This window comes from Aptenodytes patagonicus, chromosome 2 (assembly GCF_965638725.1).
Source record: "Aptenodytes patagonicus chromosome 2, bAptPat1.pri.cur, whole genome shotgun sequence".
Lineage (NCBI taxonomy): Eukaryota > Metazoa > Chordata > Aves > Sphenisciformes > Spheniscidae > Aptenodytes > Aptenodytes patagonicus.
In genome coordinates this window covers 120430842-120454327 of record NC_134950.1, presented here as the reverse complement: position 1 = coordinate 120454327, position 23486 = coordinate 120430842, and the positions used below count along the sequence as shown (strand labels likewise).

General features: G+C 41.8%; 1 protein-coding gene across 1 annotated transcript in view; it reads left to right on the top strand.

Annotated features, from left to right (window-relative positions):
- The window catches only part of FBXL2 (F-box and leucine rich repeat protein 2), a 68723-nt gene that overhangs the window by 5339 nt on the left and 39898 nt on the right, over positions 1–23486 (top strand). Inside the window, exon 2 of the mRNA XM_076330974.1 lies at positions 17891–17952. Within this exon, the coding sequence (XP_076187089.1) occupies positions 17891–17952 (62 nt within the window). The remainder of the gene's footprint in view (positions 1–17890; positions 17953–23486) is intronic.

Genomic DNA, 23486 nt, shown 5'->3' with positions numbered 1-23486 from the left:
TTTGCTCATCGTAATAAAGATTTCACACTCTCAGTACTAGGAAAAACATCAGTTCTGACATAGTGTTTAGATGAAGATCAAGCACTACTTTGAAACGGCTTTGTAGAAGCTATAGAGTAATTTCTGTAATGAACTATACCTTTTAAGTCTCAAATATATTTTTGAAGAGCAGTTATGTTGGGGGGGGAAATATTTGTACTCAAAATTTTTGTTTCACAGGTGCTTAGAAGAAGGGATTCTGCTTCAACCATGCAGTCAGGACTTAAGCTGTAATTTCACTTACAGTTTTAGCTAAATGCAGTAAGAAAAATAATTGCCTTTCTGGATGTGGGATTGTGTGGCTGGAGGGAGGACTGTGTCACTCCAAATTAGAATGGTGCAAACTCCTGGGGAAATGGACCTGCAGAAGAATCTCCATGTGCACACTCTGGGAGGATTTCAGGTCTCCATTGTCATGCCATCAGCGTGTTAGTTTATATGCTAATATTGAAGACTGGGAGTAAAACTTAGCTGTATGTATGGCAGTAAAAACTATATGCAGAAGTGATGATTCAGAGGAGGAGTTTTGAAAGGTGTACTACTAAGGGCTCTGATGAATCTGTGACGTGGATTAAATTTGGATCGCTGAGACTGAATGGCTATCCCTAACCAAATATTGCTGCATTAAAACAGACGGACACCAACTTTTCCCTTGGCCTGATTTTTCAGAAACATATCATGCTCTGAATGTCTGAGAATGGGTGTTAGCACGATTCTACAAGACTGCATGAAACCAAATGGATTATTTTTGTGATGAAACAAATTGTAATTTGAGCACACAGTCTCTGTGAATGTTGTGATGGAAGCTGCCTTAGAATCTGTTCCAGTGTTTCTGCTTAGAATCTCAAAGTTACTTAGGTGGTCAAAGGAAGGTACCTTTCTCAGGTTTTTTGAACTTAGGCTTTTGCAAATTGCATTTGAGTCTCTGCTTGATGCTTAAGGAAGGATTTGTTGTTTACCTGCTCAAGAAAAAGAAAGCACAGAAACTGTACGATGCATAATGTACCCTTGTGATGGGCTACAGTCAACAACTGCTTCATCCATTTGATTTTAATTTTCTGCCACAGGTCTGTTCATCTCCAAGCCTGTAAAGTAGATGATACGTGTTTCCCCATGTTCCACTTTAAAGTGATTCGTAGATTTGACTGTTAATTGAATGCTTTATTTTGTTTTTTAGCAATAATGTCTAAATGCTTCATCATGTACTGTTTTTATTTGGAAGTGCATAATCTTAAAAGAGGAATAATGAATAAATATCTGAAGAAGAAAATATTCGGTCATTAGAATTTTTTTTTTGAAAGAAAACAAACTGAAGAAAAGATTTACCAATCAGTATATGACTAACAGATGATGAGGATAAAACTTTGTCAAACCTGTTTCTTCAGATGCCTCTTTATGCATGTTTACAGAATATACAGTGGTACAATTAACAGCTTTTTCCAAATTTCTTAGCGTTTAAACAGTAGTTGTTGGATTTATTTTTTTTTCCCCCTGAGCTGAACCAGTCTCTAGGCATGAAAGATTAGGTAAGGGGTAGTTTATTTTTCCATGTGGTTCAGGTTTGTTTTGCCATCTCTGGTGGTGGTTGGAACAAGATGCTTTAAAAGACAAAGTGTGAACTAGGTGGATCGTAACCTGAATGGAGGGTTAGTCTTCCATGTAGCTCCCATCTCAGAGTAACATGGGGGAAGCAGAACTTGCAAACCTTTTTTGCAAATAATAGTGTAATGCCTGTTTCTTTTGGTTAGGTATTAGATTGAACCTAATGTTTTCTGTCATGCAGGCTACCAAACATCAGTTACATGGTAGCGAGTATTGATAAAATGCTATCTTTTAACTGAATTTTAGGCCTGCAAGTAATTAGGTCGATCACTAATTCTTCAAACCATTGGATTTCCCCTTCATAATTTTTAACAAGTTAAAGTAGGAGCTATCACACTCATGTCAGTCTGAAATGTTGACAAGGTACAGAAAAGTTTATGCAACTTTGAGTTTGTTCTGTGCCTCTTTGATTTGTATCAGAATTTACAATGAATTAAATGTTTAAATAAATCTGTGTCACAGCACCTTAAATAACAGTGCTGGTAAGACAGCACTGTGTGAAAGTATGCTTAATATGTGGGGCTAGTTCAGAGGATTACTGTCTCTTTGGTGACTTTGTAGGAGACGAGGTTGAGTCTTGCATTAAAGGATGGTCAGGTCAGGCTAACCTGGTAGGCCTTAATACCTTGGCTGCTTGCAGTAATTACGCCATACTTGTGAAAAGGCTTGATTGGTGATTTCCAAATATGTTGTTGGCAGTAGGTGACTGCCCTTCTGAAACACACAGGAAAGGGGAATGTGAGCTATTTCATCAACTGGGAATGAGCTGGTGTGCTTGAGACAGCAGGCAAGGCAACCTCCAAGCACCTCCTGCTCTACGCTATTTTATGGATTATACAGAAAGCTTTACCATGGGTTCTAATTTAACACCAGCCCTGTGCCATCAGCTGTTGTGTCTTTGATATCACTTCAGTTTTATTGGCAATGCCTACCCATTCTCCTAACACTCCTTTTGTTGCCTAGATACAGTTACATTTTGCTACTTGCATGGTGTTAAATTATTCTGCCTGTCTAATGTGTTAATTGTACATTTCTGGAGGAAGCGCCAGCTAGCAGCAATTCTCTGACTGTTCGAGGGCACTCTATAGTGTAACGTGATATAATCTGAAATTTGTAGTAAAGGAAGATTGTTTTCCCTTTTCTTCTTTCTCCTCCATTATTCTGCTGTATTTAAATATAGAGATTTTTAGGGTGCCATTCATTACTTTAGTGTGCTCGGGGTAGCAAAGCTGATCTGGCTTTCCTGCCGCTATAGCAAAAGGCAATTTCAGTAGCATGGTGAAGGGGAAATTGCACAGGCAACAATTAGGCGTCTCCACTGAGGAGGAGAGATGTGCAGCAAGCCGGTGGGTTTTGTGTGGGTAACAAAAATCTATACATCAGGGGAACTGAATAAAACTTTAATTTTATTTTGTCAGTATTTTCCTTTAAAACATCTTGTTCTTACGATGCCTATTACTGCATAAATAATACTAAATAAATACTGTTCTTGCCAGTGAAAACCTAGAAGACTTGATGCTTTTTACATACGGCAATATTTGCAGTTTAACCAGGACATTTGCTCTGTCAACCATAGGAGAAGGGAAATGTATGGATTTAATTCTAAACTACTGTCTCCTTTGGTGACAGTGACGCAATGTTGGGTTTTATTCCTGACTTGATAAAGAATTCAGCCTTGTTTTCAGTATATATCTGTCTTCTCTTTTTGCTGATGTTCTTTGGGGTCTCTCAGACTTCATCTTCCCTCGTTCCCAAATCTACATTTACCCATAATTACTTGCTTTAGCACACTACTAAGCAAGGCTATTTTTGAGAGTCTGGTTTTTAATAACTTTTGATTTGAAAAGTTGACAGGTTGAAAGTCCTTATCTACTCTGATTTCAGTGGAAATTAGATACATAAATATCTCTGTGGAACTGAGCCATAATGGCCGAGCTGTTAACAAAACTGTTTCATCTGTAAAGAAAATAGTCCTCTTCAATAGAGGACTGAATGACAACTGAAATTGCATCATTAAAAAAACCTAAGGACTATCAACAAAATTAGTAGTGTAACCTTACTTTGATCTTGAAATACTAGTTGAAGTGAATTTCTAAATGTTTTTGATAAGCGTTATAAACCAGGATGAATATTCCTGTAGAGAAAAATGAACTTTTTTGAGCATATTACAGTTCTTTGCCAGGCTGGGTACAAAACCACAAATGCGCAACTCCATCAGAAAAGATTTCTTCAACTCAGTAACTCTGGTGAAAACAGGAGAGCTTTATCACTAACTGTTAGACCAGAAGAGAATAATATGTGGTGCTTTTAATGGTGGCAAGCTACCTGGGTGTACCAAGAAGTTATATTCTAGGACTAGTGGCCATTAGTATGTTTAATAATATGGAAGGGGAAGCAAAATGGGGAGATTATTCTTTCTGGATTTGACAGATTTGCACAATGGATACTTTATTATACAATAAAGAGATTAAAAAAAATAAGTGGTAGTTACTGATGAAATTTAGTGTAAGCAAGTATCAGGTCATTTTTTAAGGAAATACTCCCTTTTTAGCTCATTATAACCAGTCTTTCCAAAGTGCAGTGAAGATACCACCAAGAGAGGTCAGTTAAGGAATATAAGAAATGGCTCAAGATTCAAGTATATAAGCAATTACAGTTTTCTCTCATGGGTTTTGTTCTGTTTGTTCTCACAATTCCTTTAAGAATGTAGAGATTTTCTGTATCTCTTATGTTTACAGGAAATTTAGAGCTGGTTTTAGAGTAAAGTAACATTTATTACATATGTTCAATCTCACCTATCCTTTTTCCTTGTGCACAGATCTGTCTGTTGTATTTTGTGTTTTTATACAGTTAAAAACACACTTTTCTAGAGTTCGAGATACCCTGTCACTAGCTCAGTCAAACTTGCTACCAAATGCAAAAGCGAAGAAAGAAGAAATATTCATTCTATATCCACGGTATTCTTAATTGTTATTTTGTATTGTTGTATACAGGTGTTTTGAGGGCATGTCATTGTCAGCACTATCTGTAACTGAAGAAAAATAAATTGTATTTGGCAAGATTATTAGAATATTTTTTACAGCGATTGAACGCTTCCTTGACTCTTTTTGGTGTTTATTTTTATAAATAGAAACAGAAAACTAGAAGTTGTGTGATAAAAATAAAGGAAAAAAAAAAAGATGGCACTGTTTACTTCAGAAAGGTGATACATAAATGTACTCAGGGTATTTATTTCATTAATGGAAGTTTTAGATTACCAGGAAATGTTCAAAGAATAAAAATATTATCCTGTTTGCATCATCTCTCTTTTCTCTCCACTTGCACACATTCAAAATCACGTTATAAATGTTCATCTAGAAGATGACTACCCCAGTTATGCCATGCCTGTTCTTCATTTGGGGGAAAACTAGTATTGAAGAGCCTTTAAAGAAGTTCCTCTCTTCTTCTGAGATGCAAATGCAATACGACTCTAGAGGCTAATATACTTTTTTCAGAGTAAAAGAGTACTTTAAAGATGCTTCCACTTTTCTAAATACTCTTACTCCATAAGAATAATACTTCATGATATGATAACTATGGCTAATGTATACAAGAACACATAAAACTTAGTGTTTGAGGGAAAACAGCTTCAAATCTGCTTGTGGCCTCATCTGTGACTTGTGTAGCAGGCATCGTACCTTGTGTGTCTGGGAAAGTCGCACACTTCTCATACTAAGTAGTAAAAGCTGCTTTTTTTTTTTTCAGTTTTAACTGGGATTCCTAAATGCAACCATATTGATCATATGTGCTGCCATATATTCAAAATAGTTTGTCCTTCCAACTTTAACTTAAAAGTCTAAAGATATCTCACATAAACATACAGATATTATAAGCCCTTTTCCCATAAGAGTTGCCAGTTTGGTTGTAGGTTTAGATTTTCAGCTTGGCCTCAGTAGAAAAATACTATTCCCAAAAGTCTGTGCTATGATTTGTAGTGATTTGGCTTTTTAATGCAGGAGTTGGTGAGTAGTTGGAAATACTCAAGTACTGAGCACTCATTGTAGCTGTTTGTATTAAATAGTAACTTGCTCATACCTTACTAACTTAAATGCTGTGTCACCTTCATATAGTGAGCATATGTCCATGTTACTGTACATCTGGGAATCTACGGTGTAAAGAAAAAATGGATAATAACAGCTTTTGTACTGGCAAAGTGATGGTACGCATGTAAACTAGTAGCAGTCTGCAAATATATATTTAAATATATATATTCATGTAAGTGGGAAGCGTATTCTAGATGATGTAACTTTTGAGGAATTATCTGCAACTATAGAATAATTAAGTTTGTCCTGGTTTCGGCTGGGATAGAGTTAATTTTCTTCTTGGTAGCTGGTATAGTGCTGTGTTTTGGATTTAGTATGAGAACAATGTTGATAACACACTGATGTTTTTAGTTGTTGCTAGGTAGTGCTTACACTAGTGAAGGACTTTTCAGCTTCCCATGCTCTACCGACTGAGAAGGCTGGAGGTGCACAAGAAGCTGGGAGGGGGCACAGCCAGGACAGCTGACCCCAACTGGCCAAAGGGACATTCCATACCATGTGACATCATACTCGGTACACAAACTGGGGGAAAGCTGGCTGGGGGGGCCACTGCTCGGGGACTGGCTGAGCATCTGTCAGCGGGTGGTGAGCAACTGCATTGTGCATCACTTGCTTTGTATATTCTATTATTATTATTATTATTATTATTATTATTATTATTTCAATTATTAAACTGTTCTTATCTCAACCCATGAGTTTTGTCACTTTTACTCTTCCAATTCTCTCCCCCATCCCACTGGGGGCAGGGAGGGGAGTGAGTGAGTGGCTGTGTGGTGCTCAGTTGCTGGCTGAGGTTAAACCATGACAGTCCTTTTTGGCACCCAGCATGGGGCTCGAAGGGTTTGAGTTAACAACAGATTAACCAGAGCGCATTAAGGAATTTATATCTGTTAACTGTTGTGGGTCACAATATTGATTCATCTGTTCTCGATATTAGTTGATCTGATCTGCATCATGCTCTTTTTTTTTGCTGTACATGTTAAAGATTAGTGTTGGTTTTTGCAGTTTGCTGTGCTCTGCAGCAATTAGTGACATTTTGCCTGGGACATTTGTTGTTAAAACACTGCCCTTGAACTTAATCTGGTATTTGAGCTTTGTACTGAAGCCATTACTGTACTTCGGGTACCACTTCGTGGAGCCAGTTAGCACTTATACTTCTTCCTCTGAGAGGTTTTTTATGGAGGAAACACAGAATGGCAGCTTCACTACCTTCTTCAATGATGTTTCCTCCTTCATTACAGTAACTTTTCAGTACCTTGAACATCCTTTGGTAGTTAAGATACTTCTATTGGGATTTCTTGGGAATATTGTTTCGATTTTGTCTAAGGTTAATAAGCAATTTAAGAATACCACCCAGAGATCTGCCCCGAGGCTGGATAGTTACCAGTGGCAGGGTGTGGGGGATAGCATGGGCAAGTACCTAGGACAGTGGGCATCCCCAGTGTTTTGGAACTTCACCCCTGAACAAGTGCAGAATCCTGAAAAACTGGTAAAGTATTTGGAAAAAGTATGCTGTCACCCTGGCAACTCCAGAGAGACACAGATCACTGCAAGGTGCTGGGGCCTGGCCCATGCCTACCAAGCCCTGTTCAACACTATTCAGTACCCTCAAGGGGAAGAGAAGGTCTCTGGATCTGACGATAAAACGACAGGCCCTGCGGCCACTCCAACCCATGCATGGGCGGCAAACAGGAGGAGCTGGAAGCCATTGTGCAGTGGGATAGATATGACTTAGTCACCATCACACAGACATGGTGGGGTGACTCTCACAATTGGAGTGCTGCAGTGGATGGCTATAAACTCTTCAGAAGGGACAGGCAAGGAAGGAGAGGCGGTGGGGTGGCTCTGTATGTTAGGGAGTGTTTCGATTGTCTAGAGCTCAAAGATTGTGATGATGATACAGTCGAGTGTTTATCGGTAAGGATGAGGGGGAAGGCCAACAAGGCAGATATCCTGCTGGGAGTCTGTTATAGACCACCCAACCAGGAGGAAGAGGCAGATGAAGCATTCTACAAGCGGCTGGCAGAAGTCTCACAATCGCTGGCCCTTGTTCTCGTGGGGGACTTCAACTTCCCAGACGTCTGCTGGAAATACAACATGGCAGAGAGGAAGCAGTCTAGGAGGTTCCTGGAGTGTGTGGAAGACAACTTCCTGACACAGCTGGTAAGTGAGCCTACCAGGGGAGGTGCCTTGCTCGACCTGCTGTTTACAAACAGAGAAGGACTGGTGGGAGATGTGGTGGTCGGAGGCCGTCTTGGGCTTAGCGACCATGAAATGATAGAATTCTCGATTCTTGGTGAAGTAAGGAGCGGGGCCAGCAAAACCACAACCATGGACTTCCGGAGGGCAGACTTTGGCCTGTTCAGGACGCTGGTTGAGAGAGTCCCTTGGGAGACAGTCCTAAAGGGCAAAGGGGTCCAGGAAGGCTGGATGTTCTTCAAGAAGGAAGTCTTAAAGGCGCAGGAGCAGGCTGTCCCCATGTGCCGTAAGAAGAATGGGTGGGGAAGACGACCGGCCTGGCTGAACGGGGAGCTCTTGCTGGGACTCAGGAAAAAAAGGAGAGTTTACCACTTGTGGAAGAAGGGGCAGGCAACTCAAGAAGAGTACAGGGATCTTGTTAGGTCATGCAGAGAGGAAATGAGAAAGGCAAAAGCCCAGCTAGAATGCAATCTGGCCGCTGTCATTAGAGACAACAAAAAATGTTTTTACAAATATATTAATGACAAGAAGAGAGCCAAGGAGAATCTCCATCCTTTATTGGATGCGGGGGGGAACATTGTCACCGAGGATGAGGAAAAGGCTGAGGTACTCAATGCCTTCTTTGCCTCAGTCTTTAACAGGCAGACCAGTTATCCTCAGGGTACTCGGCCCCCTGAGCTGGAAGACAGGGATGGCGAGCAGGATGAACCCCCCCATAATCCGAGAGGAAGCAGTTAATGACCTGCCACGCCGCCTGGATGCTCATCAGTTTATGGGGCTGGATTGGATCCATCCAGGAGTTCTGAGGGAGCTGGCGGAGGTGCTCGCCAAGCCACTCTCCATCATTTATCCGCAGTCCTGGTTAATGGGGGAGGTCCCGGATGACTGGAGGCTTGCCAATGTGACGCCCATCTACAAGAAGGGCCGGAAGGAGAATCCGGGGAACTACAGGCCTGTCAGCCTGACCTCAGTGTCGGGGAAGATTATGGAGCAGTTCATCCTGAGGGCGCTCACAAGGCATGTGCGGGACAACCAGGGGATCAGGCCTAGCCAGCACAGGTTCATGAGAGGCAGGTCCTGCTTGACCAACCTGATCTCCTTCTATGATCAGGTGACCCGCCTAGTGGATGAGGGAAAGGCTGTGGATGTGGTCTACCTGGACTTCAGTAAGGCCTTTGACACTGTCTCCCACAGCATTCTCTAGAGAAGCTGGTGGCTCACGGCTTAGACAGGTGTACTCTGCGCTGGGTGAAAAACTGGCTGGATGGCCGGGCCCAGAGAGTTGTGGTGAATGGAGTTAAATCCAGTTGGCGGCCGGTCACGAGCGGTGTTCCCCAGGGCTCAGTTTTGGGGCCGGTCTTGTTCAATATCTTTATCAATGATCCGGATGAGGGGATCGAGTGCACCCTCAGTAAGTTTGCAGACGACACCAAGTTGGGCGGGAGTGTTGATCTGCTTGAGGGTAGGAAAGCTCTGCAGAGGGACCTGGACAGGCTGGATCGATGGGCCGAGGCCAACTGTATGAGGTTCAACAAGGCCAAGTGCTGGGTCCTGCACTTCGGCCACAACAACCCCATGCAGCGCTACAGGCTTGGGGAAGAGTGGCTGGAAAGCTGCCTGTCGGAAAAGGACCTGGGGGTGCTGGTTTACAGCCGGCTGAACATGAGCCGGCAGTGTGCCCAGGCAGCCAAGAAGGCCAACAGCATCCTGGCCTGTATCAGAAATAGTGTGGCCAGCAGAGGTAGGGAAGTGATAGTGCCCCTGTACTCGGCACTGGTGAGGCCACACCTCAAATACTGTGTTCAGTTTTGGGCCCCTCACTAAAAGAAGGACATCGAGGTGCTGGAGAGTGTCCAGAGAAGGGCAACGAGGCTGGTGAGGGGTCTGGAGAACAAGTCTGATGAGGAGCGGCTGAGGGAACCGGGGTTGTTTAGCCTGGAGAAGAAGAGGCTCAGGGGAGACCGCTCTACAACTACCTGAAAGGAGGTTGTAGTGAGGTGGGTGTCAGTCTCTTTTTCCAAGTAACTAGCAATAGGACAGGAGGAAATGGCCTCAAGTTGCGCCAGGGGAGGTTTAGATTGGACGTGAGGAAAAATTTCTTGACTGAAAGAGTGGTTAAACATTGGAACAGGCTGCCCAGGGAAGCAGTTGAGTCACCATCCCTGGAAGTATTTAAAAGATGTGTAGGTGCGGCGCTTAGGGACATGGTTTAGTGGGCATGGTGGTGTTGGGTTGACGGTTGGACTTGATGATCTTAGAGGTCTTTTCCAACCTTAATGATTCTATGATTCTAACCCTGGCGACAGGCCCTGCGGCCACTCCAACCCCGGTGACAGGCCCTGCAGCTGAACCAAAGAACGAACCCGTGCTGGTATCAGTCGCCCCTATATACAAGAAGAAATCTTGGAAGCAGAAGTTGCCTTGTTTAGTAAGGGAGGAAGAAGCTTCTTCTAAAAGGGAGCCAGAGGAAGACGTGTACAAGGCAGACTACCTCAGAGTAGGGCTATCATGAGAACAGGTGGAGGAGAGCTGGCCACTGCCTGGGGAGGAAGAACTCATAAACGAGGCAGTGACCACCTGATCCCTATCCCTGAGTGAGCTGCGAGATATACGAAAAGATTTCAGCCGTCATCCAGGTGAGCATATTGTCACCTGGCTGCTCCGATGCTGGGATAATGGGGCCAGTAGCCTGGAATTAGAGGGTAGGGAAGCCAAGCAGCTGGGATCCCCTTCTAGGGAAGGGGGCATTGACAAAGCAATTGGAAAAGGGACACAAGTCCTCAGCCTTTGGAGGCGACTCCTGTCAAGCGTGAAGGAAAGGTATCCCTTCAAGGAAGATGTTAAACGTCACCCAGGCAAGTGGACCACCATGGAGAGGGGTATCCAGTACTTGAGGGAATTAGCTGTGCCGGAGGTGATTTATGGTGACCTGAACAATGAACAACTATCCAAAGATGCAGATGAAGTCAAGTGCACATGACCCATGTGGTGGAAGTTTGTATGGAGTGCACCATTGTCGTATGCCAACTCATTGGCCGTAATGACCTGGAAAGACGGAGAGGGACAAACGGTGGATGAATTGGCTGGCCAACTCCAGGAATACGAAGAAATTCTCTCTTCCTCCCTCGTCTCGGCTGTGGAGAAACTGTCCCAGGAGGTCCAGCAACTCGAAGAGGATAGATCCTACTCCCCACCCGTACAGACCAATATCTCAGATATTAGGAGTCAGCGTTCTTTTGCTCACGAGAGAGGATATAAAGGGTACACACCACGGGGCACCCTGTGGTTTTACCTGTGTGACCATGGAGAGGACATGAGGAAGTGGGATGGAAAACCTACCTCAGCCCTAGAGGCATGGGTACGTGAGTTGCAAAGGAAAACAATCACAAAAGGGGGTTCTTCCAGGAAAATTGCTGCTCCAGTTTCCAGCAGGCAGTTCCCCAGACAGAGTAGAAGGGCTGATCTTACTTCTGATCTTAATGAAGGGACTTCTGACTCGTATTTACAGGAAATGAGAAACGAATACTATGACCGGAACTAGAGGGGCCCTGCCTCCAGCCAGGGGGAGGAAAGGGACAACCGGGTTTACTGGACTGTGTGGATTCGGTGGCCTGGCACATCGGACCCACAGGAGTATAAGGCTCTAGCAGACACCGGTGCACAGTGTACCCTAATGCCATCAAGCTATAAGGGGGCAGAACCCATCTGTATTTCTGGAGCGACAGGGGGATCCCAACAGCTAACTGTATTGGAAGCCGAAGTAAGTCTAACTGGGTATGAGTGGCAAAAGCACCCCATTGTGACTGGCCCAGAGGCTCTGTGCATCCTTGGCATAGACTACCTCAGGAGAGGGTATTTCAAGGACCCAACAGGGTACAGGTGGACTTTTGGTATAGCTGCCTTGGAGATGGAGGAAATTAAACAGCTGTCCACCTTGCCTGGTCTCTCGGAGGACCCTTCTGTTGTGGGGTTGCTGAAGGTCGAAGAACAACAGGTGCTGATCGCCACCACACCAAGACTCCCTGATTCCCATCCATAAGCTGATTCATCGACTGGAGAGCCAAGGAGTGATCAGCAAGACTTGCTCACCCTTTAACAGTCCCATATAGCCAGTGCGAAAGTCTAATGGAGAGTGGAGACTAACAGTAGACTGTTGTGGCCTGCATGAAGTCACGCCGCCACTGAGTGCTGCTGTGCTGGACATGCTAGAACTTCAATACGAACTGGAGTCAAGGGCAGCCAAGTGGTATGCCACAACTGATATTGCTAATGCGTTCTTCTCAATCCCTTTGGCGGCAGAGTGCAGGCCACAGTTTGCTTTCACTTGGAGGGGCGTCCAGTACACCTGGAACCGACTGCCCCAGGGGTGGAAACACAGCCCTGCCATTTGCCATGGACTGATCCAGACTGCACTGGAACAGGGTGGAGCTCCAGATCACCTGCAATACATTGATGACATCCTTGTGTGGGGCAACATGGCAGGAGAAGTTTTTGAGAAAGGGAAGGAAATAGTCCAAATCCTGCTGAAGGCCGGTTTTGCCATAAAACAAAGTAAAGTCAAGGGACCTGCACAGGAGATCCAGATTTTAGGAATAAAATGGCAAGATGGACGTCGTCAAATCCCAATGGATGTGATCAACAAAATAACAGCCACGTCTCCACCAACTAGCAAAAAGGGAACACAAGCTTTCTTAGGCGTTGTGGGTTTTTGGAGAATGCATATTCCAAATTACAGTCTGATCATAAACCCTCTTTATCAAGTGACCCAGAAGAAGAACAATTTAAAATGGGGCCCTGAGCAACGACAAGCCTTTGAACAAATTAAAGAGGAGATAGTTCATGCAGTAGCCCTTGGGCCGGTCCGGGCAGGATGAGATGTAAAAAAATGTGCTCTACACCGTAGCCGGGGAGAATGGCCCTACCTGGAGCCTCTGGCAGAAAGCACCAGGGGAGACTCTAGGTCGACCCCTAGGGTTTTGGAGTCGGGGATACAGAGGATCTGAGGCCTGCTATACTCCAACTGAAAAAGAGATATTGGCAGCACGTGGAGGGGTTTGAGCTGCTTTGGAAGTGATTGGTACTGAAGCACAGCTCCTCCTGGCACCCCGACTGCTGGTGCTGGGCTGGATGTTCAAAGGGAGGGTCTCCTCTACACATCATGCAACTGATGCTACATGGAGTGAGTGGGTCACACTGATCATAAAATGGGCTCAAATAGGAAACCCCAGTCACCCAGGAATCTTGGAAGTGGTTATGGACTGGCCAGAAGGCAAAGATTTCAGAATATTGCCAGAGGAGGAGGTGACACGTGTTGAGGACGCCCCAATGTATAATAAACTACCAGAAAATGAGAAGCAATATGCCCTGTTCACTGATGGGTCCTGTCGTCTTGTGGGAAAGCATCGGAGGTGGAAAGCTGCTGTATGGAGTCCCATGCGACAAGTCACAGAAACTGCCAAAGGAGAAGGTGAATCGAGCCAATTTGCAGAAGTAAAGGCCATCCAGCTGGCTTTAGACATTGCTGACCGAGAAAAGTGGCCAGTGCTCTGTCTCTATACTGACTCATGGATGGTGGCAAATGCCCTGTGGGGGTGGTTACAACAATGGAAGCGGAGCAGCTGGCAGCGCAGAGGCAAACCCATCTGGGCTGCCGCATTGTGGCAAGATATTGCTGCCCAGGTAGAGAACCTGGTTGTAAAAGTCCGTCACACGTAGGTGCTCACATACCCAAGAGTCAGGACACTGAAGAACATCAAAACAACCAGCAGGTGGACCAGGCTGCTAAGACTGAAGTTGCTCAGGTGGATCTGGACTGGCAACATAAGGGTGAATTATTCATAGCTCGGTGGGCCCATGACACCTCAGGCCATCAAGGAAGAGGTGCAACACATAGACGGGCTCGTGATTGAGGGGTGGACTTGACCATGGACGCTATTGCACAGGTTGTCCATGAATGTGAAACATGCGCTGTGATCAAGCAAGCCAAGCGGTTAAAGCCCCTCTGGTATGGAGGACGATGGCTGAAATATAAATATGGGGAGGCCTGGCAGATTGATTATGTCACACTCCCACAAACCCCCCAACGCAAGCACCATGTGCTCACAATGGTGGAGGCAACCACCGGATGGTTGGAAACATATCCCGTGCCCCATGCCACCGCCCGGAACACTATCCTGGGCCTTGAAAAGCAAGTCCTATGGTGACATGGCACCCCAGAAAGAATTGAGTCAGACAACGGGACTCATTTCCAAAACCACCTCATAGACACCTGAGCCAAAGAGCACGGCATTGAGTGGGTGTATCACATCCCCTATCATGCACCAGCCTCTGGGAAAATTGAACGATACAATGGACTGTTAAAGACTCCACTGAGAGCAATGGGTGGCGGGACATTCAAACATTGGGACACACATTTAGCAAAAGCCACCTGGTTAGTCAGCACTAGGGGGTCTGCCAATCAAGCTGGCCCTGCCCAGTCAGAACTGTTACGTACTGTAGAAGGGGATAAAGTCCCTGTAGTGCACATAAAAAATATGCTGGGGAAGACAGTCTGGGTTATTCCTGCCTCGGGCAAAGGCAAACCCGTCCGTGGGATTACTTTTCCTCAAGGACCTGGGTGGACTCGGTGGGTAATGTGGAAGGATGGGGAAGTCCGATGTGTACCTTAAGGGGATTTGATTTTGGGTGAGAATAGGCAATGATTTGAACTGTATGATGTTAATTGCTCTGTAATATTATATGCCATATCAATGGTATTACAGTAAGAATCACCCAGATGAATGAAGAATGAACTTTGATGAAACCGAGCAAAGTGCAGTGATGATGGAACCAGAACTGACTTCAACATGAAACAATCCAACACCACATACCATCTCCATCTTTCCTGCCGTGAAAGATTATTATGACAGATGGAGCCCAAAGTCATGGATTAAGTGAACTCAACAAACATTTTAGAGGGATGGCCCATAGACTAAGGGAACGATATCTGTGTGTGTATATATATATATCAAAAAACAGGAAAAGGGGTGGTGATTAATGGGAATGTATTGGAAAGCACAGTGGGCACTCATGCAACCTGGGCATGATGTAGATGGTGTAGAATAAGGGGTGGATACTGTCCTGGTTTCGACTGGGATAGAGTTAATTTTCTTCCTAGCAGCTGGTACAATGCTGTGTTTTGGATTTAGTATGAGAATAATGTTGATAACACACTGATGTTTTAGTTGTTGCTGAGTAGTGCTTACACTAGTCAAGGACTTTTCAGCTTCCCATGCTCTACTGACTGAGCAGGCTGCAGGTGCACAAGAAGCTGGAAGGGGGCACAGCCAGGACAGCTGACCCCAACTGGCCAAAGGGACATTCCATACCATGTGACATCATGCTCAGTACACAAACTGGGGGAAAGCTGGCCGGGGGGGCCACTGCTCGGGGACTGGCTGAGCATCTGTCGGCGGGTGGTGAGCAACTGCATTGTGCATCACTTGCTTTGTATATTCTATTATTATTATTATTATTATTATTATTTCAATTATTAAACTGTTTTTATCTCAACTCACGAGTTTTCTTACTTTTACTCTTCCAACTCTCTCTCCCATCCCACTGCGGGGAGGTGGAGAGTGAGTGAGTGGCTGTGTGGTGCTCAGTTGCCGGCTGAGGTTAAACCATGACAAAGTTGAAAGAGGATTTTCAGTGTTCTGTGATACTAAATGTTCAGATTCTGGACCAGAATTAATGACATCTAAGTTCACTCATCTGTTTTACCACAGACCTTGTGTGTTTTCACGGAGGTAACTCCCTTTTTTGCAACTCAATTTTTTTTTAACCTGTAATGCACAAGAATATTTCCCCACTTCACTCTTTAGTGATCTTAAGTTCTACGAGGATGGCATATATGTCTCCTTTTTCTGAATGAGTGCTGCAATAAACACAATTAGGCCTGTGTTTTGACTGTTCTTCTAAAAAATTATCCCAATATATACTATTTTTTCAGTAGCAAAAATACTGAAGCTATGCAGTATAAGCTGCAAACTATGAGTAGCATATAATATTAAGAGGCATACGTGCAGATAATTCATAAATTATTAATTGCCAAGCTCAGAAGCAGTCAACCAGTTCTAAACCCACTGTTGATGTACGTAGTGTATTTCAGCATAAAGGCTGTAAATACCGACAGCAATGGGTATCGGATGTAAAGCAGAACCAGAGTAAACCTGAACCTGTGGTCAGCCATGTGGAACTGCTTAAAGCCAAGAATGTCTCTCTTCTGAAGGAACTAGAACTGTCCTATTGAAATATATATGCATAGGTGTTTTACGCTTTGTACGTCTACAGTCACCAGTTTGTGAATAATTGTGCTGCTCCAGTTGCAGGAAAAGGAAGCTTGATTAAATTTGTTGGTTCTATTGAAAGTTTACAGTTTTATTGTTCTTAGATGTGTGGACAACAGTGCACATAGGTGCTGGGTGGAGAAAGTGGCTTTTGCTGTTGTGTCAAAATTGAGAAGCAGTAGTATGCAGTTAGACCTGAAATCAGCCTAGGATGTACTGGAAGAGAAAAAAGGTTCTTGACGGCAGCCAGAAGGAAATTCAAGTTTTCTAATCTTACAGTATTTTTTAGGGAGATATTTTCAGAATTCCCGATGTGTACTTTCTGCTGTCTCCCTTTTTTTATGAAGACAGAGCCAAGCTTATATTCAGGGTTTTTTTTCATTCTTTGCTTGATGTACCTTTTCTCAGAACCACCTCCTGTTGAGCTTCCTTTTTTTTTTTTTTTTTTTTTTAACCAAGAAGCAAAGCAAATAGTTACCAAGTATGTGATACATGTTGATGGTAGGATGGACAAGGGGTAATATCCTGATGCTTGAGTCAGGAACAGCATATTCTTAGTGAAGGACAGGGGAAAGATTTCTTCCAGTCGTTTTTCATGTTTCTGTGTTGTGTGGTTTTCATATTTACCTTTTAGCATTCAAAAAACTCTCAGCTATTTTGGATCCCTCTTTCTAGCTTTTGTTTCTGGTAATGTGGACAGCAAATGGACTCCATAAAGGCCTTCTCTTTATAGGGGAAGTGATTGCTTGTGACTTTGACTTCCTCCAGTCTATGCCATGGTTCCTTAAATTCTGATTTGCCTTCTGTTTTGTTTATTGCTGTGTTCCTTTGGCAAAATTTCTCAAACCTAAATATTTACAATAAGTTGTAAGTCTGGTCAATATCTCCGTTGTTTAGTTTTTCTATTTAACTGTTGACTGATCCTTTCCTCCTTTTGCGGAAACGCTTCCATATATAATCTTAGTATTACCTGCTTTTTCCCTTGGGCATTTTCTCTCGGTCTCTCCACTTTCTTTTTCTTGGGAGATATGTTAGTAATATGAAGTTCTGGGTGAGAGGTATTTTCAGTTTTTCTTGTAGCATTTCTTGAGGTGCTTCCCTTGCTTATATAGCAGTTGCTGTCATATCTGTGGCAGTAAATTCTTTAAATCTTTAGATTATTATATTTTATCCATATTCACATACCTGGGCCAAAGTATTTACACTGTAGACAGTGAAGGAAGGGTCCTGAATAACTGGAAAGTGTCCCATTTATGTTTTCTCTAATGTGACAGTTTTAGGACTGTGCAACTAGTGCATGTTTGTATGTGTCTTGCTATTGCTAGAAGTTTCGCTACTGCCTAAAATACTTCTTTATGGGGTGTAAGTGTGGCTTCTGATTGCTTGTTTAATGATTATTAAGTTGCTCCACAATTTTTGTGTGGTTAAGTCTTAGCTCTAGGGAAGAGCAGGTGTATGCATGGGTGTGGCCCTGTTGTGTATATTGAAATAATTTTATAGTATTACCAACTAACATGTTGAAAACTTGATATTAACAGTAATTTAAAAGAATTACGCGCCTAAGTAGAAGGTGAAAAGACTCTCTAAAAGCTGTTTTTCTTGTTGGTCTTTTTAAATGATGTTTTTTCTTTCTGTTTCTAGGTTTTCTCAAATACTGATGAAGCCCTTATTAACAAAAAACTACCCAAAGAACTTCTGTTAAGGTAATTCTACATAATGTGTTAAGGAGTAAAAACCTGAGGATTGTACATTGCTTATGTGGCTTACACATATCTAGTGTATAGCACTATCAAGTGCTATTCATTCTTTCTTAAATCTGTCTTGAAATAAATAGCAACATATCTGATTTAATTCTTGGAATTCTTGAACTTGTTGTCTTTTGGTTAGTCTTGATTTGTTTTAATGTGTACAAATTATACTGTACCATGGAGGATGTCATTTAATACTTATCTTTTCCTTGCATATCAGAAAAAGTGGTGAAATAAAATGTCCAAAAAGCTTTGGTGTACAGAGTAGTCAACTCTTCCATGCTGCACAATGTTTTATCTGTCTGAAGAGCCTATAATCCTTTCTCTAATATAGTTCACACTCTTCGTGTCATGAACTTTGTTACAACAAAATAAAATATAAATTCAACTTCAAAGCTTTCAAAAAGTCACTGCAGTGAAAAGCGCTGCCTGTTGCCATTACTGCCAGTCTGTTATATGAGGTAGAACCAACAGGAGGATTTTTCTTACTGTGGTCATTCGGCTAGTCATAAATTTCACCAGCTTGCTGGTGTGTGAGTAGATCACCTTTGCAGGAGTTAGCTACAACACCAAGATCAGTAAGTTTAGCCCGTGGTTGAGACACTGATGGATGTCTTCATGCTCTCATCCTGTTGAAAGTTGATTTCAAGCGAAGTGTAACTGCCAAATGTGGCGATACCGCTCGACTGGATGTGACCACTTCAGAGATGGAACTGAACCAGCTCAGCAACATCTTCTGTTACCTGCATATAGGTTTTGTTGCAGCCCACTCTTTGAGGGGAAAGAAAAAAAAAAAGGTGTTCACTTATAATGCTGCAATTAGTTTTTAGTGATGGTATTAAAATTGAGCTGATGATTTCTTCTTGATACACTAAAGAGATGTTTGGGTTAGCTTGTATGTATGTCATTGCTTCCTGTTTGATTTGAAGTGGGAGGATGTCGCAAATAATGGTATTTTGCATCTTGTGTCTGAAGAAAGTGCTTTTAAAACATTATGACTTCTTTTAGTGTCTGTACTATCACAGTGTTCTCTTGGTGGTATTAAAGAAGCAGTCTGTTGTTAAAGGAATTGAATTTTAAAAGGATTTTAATTTTTGTTGAGAAATACTCATTCCATATGGTGACAGTGTTGTAAATTAGACTCGTAGAACTGTTTAGAAAATGTGATTAAAAGAGACGCGTCACTGTATGATGCCCTGAACAGAAATTCTGATAACTTTTGCTTTGTTGCACTCAATGCCACACATGAACCACAAGATACAAGTCAATTTAATATGCTGCCTCCTTAGCAAAGAATCATATAATCTGCAAGCACTTTTTTTCTAGCAGTAGGACTCTCCAAATATCTGTGGAAATGGCTGTCCTTTTCACTGTTATGGGTGCTAAGTATCCCATTTATGTAATTCAACAGAATTTGTTGATGTGGTTTAGACAGTGAAAAGTATCGTGCACTGAGATAGAAAAGACATCTTCTTTTGAAAGAACTTACTGATTATGTAGTATGCCTCAGTTTTCATTGTAGGATAAAAAGAAAATATCTGTGAAGCTATATAGATATTAAATTCCTAAATTATTGTGTCTATGCTAATTACATGAGCAGCATCTATTAAATTAATGTGTTGAGGTTTACTGTGAGAATTCCTGCATCTAACTTCTAGGTGTCAGTTTCTTGAATTGTGTATTCCAACACCAAACCTGGTAAGTTCTTTAAAATGTTATATAGGGAGTAGCTTGTGTGTTTCATTGATCAGTATGTTTATTCCAACATATATCTTACTGTACAGGACAATTTAAAGAACTCAGCAGGAAAAAACCCATGTGCAAGTACTTGGACAGTACCAGTGGCTGAGCTGTTAGCTCTTGTATTCAAGATAACTTCTTACAGAGCAACTCAGAGGATATATAGGCTCACCTTGGATTTGACCAACTGGGGAAGTGGTGCAGCTAGGCACTGCCACTACACTAATTATCATTGCAGTGTCTAAAGAAGCCTTTTGTGTGGTTGAAGGGCTTCCTGGGGCTGGAATGACAAAATAAAATAGCCCAGGCTGAGCATACACAGAACTGATGATTCAGTCAACCATCTAGTTCTTGTGCAGACATGTCCTCTTTGCAGTTGCACAGTGATCTACCAAAGTAGCGTTGCAGCTGTAGCCAGAAGAGTTGATGATCTAAGAAATTGAATTGGGACAGTCAGCTTTCTCAGTAAAGATCATCATGATCTCATGCTGAATGCTGGGGCTCAGGTGATGGTCTGTCCATAGCCAGGGAGAAGTAAAGTCCGCATTTCATAACACCCACAATATTGTGCTGACCATCAGGGCTTTGGAATGGAGAAGAGAAGGATGGGTGGGAGAGATGCTCTGTAAACCTCCTTTTGAAATTGTACTGCTGCAGAGACAAACTCACAAGGCCAGAGGCAGAGCATGTTAGAGAGTGTGTTATGATGGGATGTGGGTCTGAGTTCTCATTCCTGCAGAGTATAGATACCTCGGGAAATTTAAGGGCACAAACCTGGCTGTCTAAAGGATTATCAGTGGGGAATTTGTTTTATGCTCCTGCACGTAAATGCTTTTGTAACACTGAGCCTCAATGTCTTTCAACACCTAAAACAGTTTATGCTCATGCTACAATATGTTTTAAAATTGTTTTGCCATATGGTTATGACAGGAGAGGTTAAATATTGCCACACTGAGTGTAATTAATATCCTAATTATTTTTACTATATTAACTATGCAGTCTACCTTTTAATTAAAAGGAGAGTAAACTGGTTGCAGTGGAAACACTTTGCTCACAGTGCCGGAACTGAATGGTAAATACTGTTGAAAGTGTCATCAAATGCACTTAGTTTGCTTGCTTGTATCAGATATGTATGAAAACTGTTGGAAAGCACTACAGCTCTTTTTTAAAAAAAACATGAAATTTGACACATGGAAAAAGTGGTTAATATCTTGTTACAAATATCTGGAAATGAAATGTAAACACAGTTTCTTCTGTTGCAAGAATTGATCTTGTTCTCATTTGCATCAAGTATTTAAACTTCTGTAATCTTGACTTTAACAAGCAATCCAGTTTTTTCCTTTAAAATTGAGAAGCCTTTTTCTGATGGTAGACTTAGGAAATACTACCACTCTAAAATGTATTCATTTGTTGCTTTAGTTGCATACTCTGAAGTTGAACAAAGTAAGCCCTTGGTCTATACTGCAGTTCTTACTCTTTCTCATTATTATTATTTATGTATTTATTTATCTAACAACCAGAATTAGCTTGGAAGGTTTTCAAGGCAGTGTCATGTCTCTTGCACATTTTCTACAGAAAATCTACTACACTTGTAAGTAAATGACTGAAACCTTCAGCTTCTCAGGCAAGAAGCTCATTTGAAAGGATACAAAACCAGAGATTATCTGTTCCTTCTCAAGTAGACCCAGATAACTGGGCAGAGGAGGAAGAGGATATCTGACTAATATGGACAGTGATGGTTTTGAAGACAACCCTGGTTTGGAGGGACCAGTTATGCTTTGAAGTAGGTAGAACAGCTTGATTGGAGAGAGGGAGGCATTTCATTTGTAACTTTTTCTGGTTTATGGGCATTTATTTTTATTTGTAATATTGGAGTGTTTTTTTTTTCCTGTGGAAGAAATAGGCTGCTTCTAAAAACTTTGATTTGTAGTACTGTTCAAGCAAAAGAAAAATGATCACCCCCGTTAGCTGTTGCAGTGCTATTAGTTTGCCAGTTGGCAAGGAACGCTCTGCTCTTATATATTACAAGAAGTGAAAGGGTGAATAAATGCTTAGTTGTATAATGTTTGAGTAAGAATCCTGCGGAGGTGGTATAAATTGTGTAATTTAAACAATGTTTTCAGACAATTGTAGCTTTATTTTTTTTTCTTAGCCTGTGTGTTTATGGAAAAGCATCATTTGATTATACAGGACGTTAGTTGTGGATTTGCCTTGGTGTCTAAAGTTAATAAACCCGTATCATCAGAAGAATCAGAAATCGTCAGAGATAGACTATTGCAATTTTAACAGTAACAACTTTTCCAGTAAGATGTCACAGCCTTGAAGATGATCATCTTTTTCTTTTTTTCCTTGTAACTTGCTGGAAAAAACAAATGGATTTTTAAAGTTACAATATGAGTTTGAAAAGCATTGGAAACAAAAAAACTTAAGTGAATGTAATTAATATTAGAATGTTCTGACTTTCCAACAGCTTCCAAAAATTTTTATGTTTTGTGCTTGATAAAAAGTAATAATACATGTTTGAAAATGGAGGTATAGCCGGTACTTCTGGCACGTAGAAGGACAGATAACATTTGTTCATTTGTATTTTAACTGTTAACGTTCTGTGCTATAAGATTTTGCACGAAAATGGCAAGCTTCAGAAATAGAGATGTTTATTCCTTTTGGCCTGAACCATTTTCAGTTCCTTTCTGCCTACAAAGTACCAACTTCATAAATAGTACCACAAATGTAGAAGCTATTATGAGTTCTGCTATAAACCATACTTATTGGGTGCATGTACTTGAATAATAGGTCTTAGTCATCAGACTGAAAATTTGAGTGCTCAATCAGATTTAAAAGAGGATAAGCAAAGTTATGGGACTTAAATTAGGAGAGGAACCCAGGAGTTGTGTTCCAGCAGCAGCTTTTCTTGTATGCAAGAATATGCAGCTTGTGAGTTGGCTAATGAAGTATTATATATATTTTCATGTTTCTGTTCTTTGCTTTTATTACTGCACACTGCTTTTTGCTCAGCTTTTAGTGTGTTCATTATTGTACAGAAGAAAAATTACCAGAAGCTTAAAATTAGTCAAGTCAAACATAGTATTTGGTATATTTGAAGTGATGCTTTACCATCTGTGTGCTTAACTGTGGGGGAAATAGAAAAGAAATATAGCAAAGGTTACAGCAAAAAATGGTCATAATGCCATTGGGATTTCTTAGCTAGGTACTGTAGGTACTTAAACGGCCCCCAATCACTTTAAAATTTGGCTGCTGTATCTTGGCGTACAAAGTACCAACTGGTGAGTCGAAGAACTCAAAAATACAAACTTGTATCTAGAACTGTTCTTAGTTGGTAAGAATTTTGTAAGCAGACAAACAATGCATGTATTTTGAGGGTGGGGGGAAATCTATCATCTGAAACATGATTCATTTTCCCTGCTTGAAGGATTTGTATAATTAAATAGGGCAATATTTCACCCTGAGTAGCAAAGACTGCTGTTCAGTGTTTGACAATCTCAGGAAAACATTACAGTTTTATAATGCACATGCAGTCTTTGATTTTAGACCATGTTTTGCATCTCTTTGAAGTCCTCTGTAGTAGTCTGCCAAGCAATTACAATATAGCTATTTAGAATCAGAAACAACCAAATGGATACAAGTACATGAACTGCATTCATACAGATTATGAACTGAATTGGTTGTATAGGAGTTGCTTATGAAAGTAAAACTTACTTCCTTTCTGTATATTTACACAAATCTATGGT